This window comes from Muntiacus reevesi, chromosome X (assembly GCF_963930625.1).
Source record: "Muntiacus reevesi chromosome X, mMunRee1.1, whole genome shotgun sequence".
In the NCBI taxonomy this organism is placed as follows: Eukaryota; Metazoa; Chordata; class Mammalia; order Artiodactyla; family Cervidae; genus Muntiacus; species Muntiacus reevesi.
Genome location: NC_089271.1, coordinates 100,599,549 through 100,606,260, shown reverse-complemented (window position 1 = coordinate 100,606,260; position 6,712 = coordinate 100,599,549). Strand labels below are relative to the sequence as shown.

General features: G+C 47.4%; 1 protein-coding gene across 1 annotated transcript; it reads left to right on the top strand.

Moving 5' to 3' along the window:
- Nucleotides 1-324: 324 nt before the first annotated feature.
- LOC136154169 (melanoma-associated antigen 10-like) lies at nt 325-1,110 on the top strand. The gene has a single exon (XM_065916443.1). The coding sequence runs from the start codon at nt 325-327 to the stop codon at nt 1,108-1,110; it is 786 nt and encodes a 261-aa protein (XP_065772515.1).
- Nucleotides 1,111-6,712: the final 5,602 nt, after the last annotated feature.

The window sequence follows — 6,712 nt, the reverse complement described above, 5'->3', positions numbered from 1 at the left end:
CAGAGGGGGGCCCCAGAAGACCCCAATTCCTTCCAATTTATTGGACCCAGAAATCTTGGTCTGTGTTGACCGCAGCCTGGGGAGCCACCTCCCTTCCTCCTTCGGGTAGCCAGGGGACTGGCCTCCCAGGAGGAGCGCTCCTGTGAGGACTGAGAGCACCCCTCAAGGGGAGAGCTGTAAGTGGCCTGTGTCGTACCATCCAGGATGCGTTTCTTAGCCCAGGTTGCTCACAGCTCCTCTCTCCCCGAGGCCCTTGGTCCCCATCTGTACCTCTGCCTCACTTCCGTGTCTTGTTTGACCTCAGGCATTGTGCTCGTGGTTGAGATGAGTGAGCGCAGCAAACCCGAGGAAGATCTTCAGGACCCAGGCGAGGCCCAAGGCCCTGTCGAGGTGCCACTCTTGGAAGCTGAGGTGGGGGAATCCGCATCCCACTTAGCCTCCTATGCCCTAGCATCGTCCTCAGCTAATGTGGAGGCCTTGCCCCAAGAAATTCTGGATAGGATGATGGCTAACCTGATGAAGTTCCTGCTCCTCAAGTATCGAGCCAAGAAGATGACCTCCCAGGCGGAAATTCTGAATAAGGTCCTCAGGGATAACCAGGGGCACTTCCCGATGGTCTTCAGTGAAGTTTCAGAGTGCCTTCAGCTGGTCTTTGGTGTGGATGTGAAGGAGATGGACCCAGCGGAGCACACCTACATCTTGGTTCCCACCCTGGGCCTCACCTGTGATGAGATGCTGAGCGATGGGGAGGGCCTGCCCAAGGCCGGCTTCTTGGTGCTGGTCCGCAGCGTGATCATGCGGTGTGGAGATCCGGCCCCTGAGGACGCGGTCTGGGGAGCACTCAGCAGGATGGGGGTGTATGTTGGGAGGGAGCACTGTGTCTTTGGGGAGCCCAGGGAGCTTCTGACCCAAGTGTGGGTGCAGGAGGGATACTTGAGGTACCAGCAGGTGCCTGACAGCTACCCGGCTCGTTATGAGTTCCTGTGGGGTCCCCGGGCCTATGTGGAGACCAGCAAGTGGCACGTCATGTCATTTACGCTCAGGGTCAAGGAAAGGGCTTTGGGGGCATTCCCATTCATGTCTGTAGAGGATTCGAGGGAGGAGGAATAGGGGGCCTGAGCCAGAGCAGCAGCCAGATTGATCCTTCCTTCTGTGACTGAAGAGGCTGTAGTCAGCCTTCTCAGAAGAGAGGGCCCAGACCAGTTGGGGGAACTGGTGTGTAGCATCTTTTGGTTCCTGTTCTCTGTGATGACATGGGGATTCGTCTCTTTTTTCTTTAGAAATCTTTCAAAGTTTGGTTTCACAGAAGGCTGAAGAAGCTTCATTGGCTTTGTGAATGATATTTTCCGAGTGTATTTGTGGTTACTCAGTTCAAAAACTTGAGTTTTGCTGTTTCATAAAAGATTGGGAAGTTTTCCATTTTTTTTGTGGTCTTGAACAGAATACAATGGAATAGAAATTACAACTGTTTTGAAAACATGAACTTACGTAGCACTAGTATTGAATGGAAAAGAATTAGATAATAAAAGGAATCATAGTGAATTCATGCTTATGTCCTTCTTGTTTGTCATTCACAATAACTAAATGATCTCAGTTAATTGAATTTTCCTGGATTATTAAAAAAAAGTAGCAGACTATCTGAGACCCCTGCTCACTGGCTCAGTTATTCCAAAGACATGTACAGATTCTCTGCTTCGTAAAAGGCCATGTTAGCAGTGGGGACACTAGGAGAAGCAGGACACCCCCACACTTACAGCAATGGCCCAGGAGCCGCAGTCACATGAGGTTTGTCTTGGGGGTGAGGGGAATCTCTGAAATGGATCATTGCTGTGAGGTGTCCTTTTGCTTTTTGGATAAACCCCAGAGAGATCTCTTTCTAGGGCAGGCAGGAAGGGGTCCTGGCTCTTGTCCCATAGCTGTTGACCACAGGGATGAAACAGGTGTTTTCTATCCACCATCTGCTAGGAAACCTAGAGAAATGTGAATCTTGCTCTTTGGTAGTATTCCCTCTGCTAGCCCTCTTGTCTCTGCCTTGGGAAGCTAATTAACAAGTACATTGAAATAACAGATTCTTTGGTCATCTGGAATTTTTTATTTTCACTTGTGAGCATGGTGTAGATTTCATTTGGATGAAATGAGTGAAGAGATGCTGCAAAAGTGGACAGGACCTGCTGTGTTACTAGAATCCTTGGAATTTTGAGGGAGCTGTACCCAGCTGGAGACACTGCTCTCTACCCCGAAACACACACAAACACCGAAATTGATATACATTCTCTGAGAGGAAAACACAGAACAGCAATTCTGAGTGGTTTTCTATTCCATTTTTAATTAAGCTGCCAATTCTCTGAGGTGTCCTGAAATCAAAACAATTTCCACAGGGGAGAGGGAAAGTGTCTGACATGTGAATAAACGAGAAATAAGTAGTAGCCAGTAAAGATGCAACATCCGCCAGCATCCCTGGGTTCAGGCAGGTTCAGAAGTGTGGAGGCAGCAGAGACCCAAGTTAAGGCTGTGCCTTGCATGAAAAGGTAGTAGCAACTTCCGGGCCTAAGGAGATGGTGAGGTCACTGCAGTGGGGTTGTGGATGGGTGCAGGGGGCTAAAGGGGCAGCTCTCCATGCTGAGTGCCAAACAACAAGGGGAACAGGTGATGTGATTCTGGTCACATATATGGCAGCTGCCAGATAGTCAGTGGATGCTTGAAAAAGATGGAGTATTTCAAGACCCATGTGAACTGCTCAGACTCTCCTCCCCCCAAATAAGGAGATTTTTAACTACTGCTCTTTGTGGAGCATCTGCTAGGCAGTGTGGAATTGGAGAGATGTCAGGTGTTCAGACACCTCTTGTCTTCCTCTCTCCCTGCACACATGGGGACACGACCCTGTCAAGGCCTCTTCATTTAGGAAGGGTCATATGGTGACCTGGGTCCAGTGAATTTTGAGCAGAAGCATTTTTGTCATTGACCATTTGTTCTGAAGGGGCACGGGCACCTGGGGGTTAATCCCCAAGTCAGGACAACACACAGACACAGACCACTCCGAGTGTGCTTCCTCTTCCAGAGACTAAAATCCCTCACCTCTGACCCTTGACAGGCTGCCCCACAGGGAATTGGCTGCAGGGATTCTACCCACCCGCACAAAAGACCCACAGCCTGCCCCTGCCCCCCACGAGCTTCTCTGTCAGAACCCTCTGGGCTGTGGTCAGTCTCCATCACGAGGGCAGCAGCCATTTGCCAAAGGCCCCTGTTGGGTTTGGGGGCTTCCTCCTCATGAGGCCCAGCCCCGATGCCCCCCACCCCTGCTGCCCACAGTGCCCCCTCTCCCCCAGAACCTGGCGTTGGATTTTTTCCTTCTCACCCCCCACCCCCCATGCCCCACTGAGAGTGGATTAGGGCCTGGTCCTGATGACCTCATGTGTGTAACTTTATTTGCAAATCCCATAGCAGCATCCCCTTCCACTGTGCTTTAGGTGGAACCAGCAGGTCTTGAAGCAGCCCCTGGGCAAATCTTGTGAGAGGTCAGCAGTAGTCATTGCCATGGAAGTGTGGGGCACATCTCTCAGGTCCTGAGGTGTATCAGACCTTTCATTCCCTGTGGAATCCCTGCAGAGGGTGTTGGAGTAAGCTCGGGGTCTTGTGAATGTAACTGTGAGGTCCTGGCTTTTGAGCCTGAGTGTTAGAGGCAGAGGGGTGTCTGGTCAGCCACCCGCAGAGCCTGCTAGGACTTTGGTGACCCCAGTCAGGCTGTTTGAGCAGAGGTCAAGCTCTAGCGGTTGCCTGGGAGGACACTCACCCAAGCGCCAGAGGTCGCAGACTTCAGTGAGGATTCAGAAAGGAGCCAGGCAGGAGAGGAATCTGGGTCCCAAGGGTGCGGGCTGTAAAGATGGTCAACAGCCCTAGAGACATGGAAGCAGCAAGCCCCTGGAGATCCCATCAGACTTGCCCGGGGCTGGCCGGGAGACGTAGTGGGGAGCAGAGGTCACTGCAGGTGAACTGCCACCCCGGTCTCCATGAGGACATCTGTGCTCTGGCGCCAAGGCTGGGAACACAGCCCCAGGGGCACGCCAGGATGTATATGTGACAGTTCTCATGGCAGGTACTCCTCATGCGCCTTATGGGATATGAATGTTAAGTGTGGTTGGGTTCTTGCTCTGGGTACAGAAGAACCTCAGGCCTTTGATTGCAAGGAGGCCCAAACTGTCCCCCGCCCCCACCGACTTATCTGGAGGTCATTTCCAGGATCCAGCATCTTCTGCAGCAGCCTCTGTGTGGACACACACCACCCTGTTCCCAAGCTGATATTTCCTAGGGCATCACAGATTGGACAGGCACCACCCTTGGGTTAAGGATTCTCAGTGAGTGTTCTGCTCCTCTGAGAAGTCCCTGTGTTTCCTCATGGCTTCCCTGGAGGCTCAGTGTTAAAGAATCTGCCTGCAATGTGGGAGATGCAAGTTCAATGCCTGGGTGGGAAGGTACTCTAGAGGAGGAAAAGGCATCCCACTCCACTCTTCTTGCCTGGGAAATCCCATGGACAGAGGAGATGGGGTGGAGGGGTGTGTGCCACAGTCCATGGTGTCGCAAAGCGTGAGACATGACTGATCGACTGAGCACTCACATGTATGCACAACTAAAGGTTGCTCTGGACCCTTGTATCCCTGGCAAGACATTGACCCCTGCCTTGATCTTGACAGACTTCTGTGGCAAATAATATTGGCAGACGTCTTAAAATGGTTTTTGAGCAAGTATGGAGTTCCAGGTCGACCCCTGGCCTCGGTTGGTGGCTTTTGCCACATCCAGGCAAAACATCTATGAGGTTGGATTAGGGCAGTGTTTGTGGGACTTGAGAAAAATAGTGGATCCAGAGATGTTTCTGTGGTGGAAGTGGTCCGGTGAGTATATTATATGGGATTGATGTTAAGGGAGAGGAAAAGTTGAAGCTAATTTAGCAAGGGTTGTTTCACACTTACAGGTTCCGTGTGCTTGTGTTTGGTTTCCTTTCTATTTCCTTTTTTATCATACTCAGCATGTGTTGCCCAAAGTTTCCTTGCCTTTTTTATTTTGAAAATAGTCTTTATTTTCACCTTATCCTTTGTAACCCTTTTAACCCTTGTAACCCATGATGATTTGAAAAAAAAATATTGTGAAAATAGCAGAAATCTCTTATGCCCCTCACCCAGTCTCCCCTATTCCTAATATCTTACAGTAATATGATATATTTATTACAATTAATGAGGAAGTATTGATGCATTATTTATTATCAACTAAATCCCATACTTCACTCAGATTTCTGTTAGTTTTACCCATTCCCGGATCCTGGCAAGGAAAATACCCTACATTTACTTGTAATGTCTCCTTGGGTTCCTCTTAGCTTTATATTTTCTTTGTTTTGGATGGTCTTGACATTTTTGAGGAGTACTCAGTAGATGTTTTGTACCATGTCCCTTGACTGATATTTGTCTGATAATTTACTCTTGACTAGCCTGGGATTACAAGTTCGGGGGAGGAATTTTACAGGTGTAAAATCCTATTCTCATCACATTGTATCAAGGGTGTATACTATTAGCACAATTGATCACTGATGATGCTCCCATTGATCATGTGGCTGAGGTAGTGCTTGTCATGTGTCTATGTGATAAAGTGATCGTTTTATACCCCCTTTCTATCCTGTCCTCTTTGGAAGAAAGTCACGATGTGCAGTCCATGCCTCAGGGGTGAGGAGTTATGCTCCCCTTTCTACAAGTGGGAATGTCTGCATAAATTGGAATGTTACTGTGTGGAACACTTGCCTATCCTTGTTTGTGTAATTAAGAAATTATTTCTGTTTCTCAGTATGGAATCATGGTATCTTTATTACATGTTGGGTTACAATCCAATACAACTTTATATATTTTTATTTTCAAATTGTTCTCGGATTGGTCATTAAGAACTCTTCCTGTCATCTCCTTTCGTAGTTACCTTTGTCATAAATCTTACATGGAAAAAGAGAAAGCTATCCCCAAAGCAATCTGCAAAAAAAACAAACCAAAAACAGAAGAGAAAAAAATTGAAATCAAAAATAAAGAAAAAAAAGTCATGGGATAAAAACTGGTTCATTGGAAAGATCAACCAAATTGATAAAACTCTAGCCAGATATTCAAAATCTAAAAAACAGAAGACAAATGACTAATATCAGAAATGAAGAACTATTACTACAATTCTACAACCTGTACACCAAAGATGTTGGAAGGATAAAAGTAAACACTAAGAACAAATCTATGTATAGTACATAAATTCAGGAACTTAAGTGGAATTTAAAATTCTTCAAAATTCACAAACTACCCAACTCACCCCTGATGAAATGTATAACCTTTATAGTACTACAACTATTAGAGAATGGATATCACGTTTTGAAATTTTCTAAGAAGAAAATCTTTAGAACCTCAGAAATATAATAAAACTCAAAACAGAAATTGTCAGAACCATCTTTATCAGAAATCTGAAGAATTGTCAAAAGTTAGCAGCAACTAAGCTACCAAGACTGTGAGCTCCTCTGGGTCAGGGTTACTTATCATGCTCTGTGGTCCTGGTGTCCACCATGGGCCTTGGCACACAGTGGGAGATCAGAAAGTGTTTGCTAAATAATGTCTTACTCATGGCTCCTGCAATCTGGATGGATCAACTCTATTTGGCCCCCAGTACATGTAACAGGTCAACACGACCATAAACACAAACGGGA

Excerpts from the sequence above, each read along its gene's own strand:
- LOC136154169 (XM_065916443.1), top strand. The coding sequence starts at position 325 with ATGAGTGAGCGCAGCAAACCCGAGGAAGATCTTCAGGACCCAGGCGAG.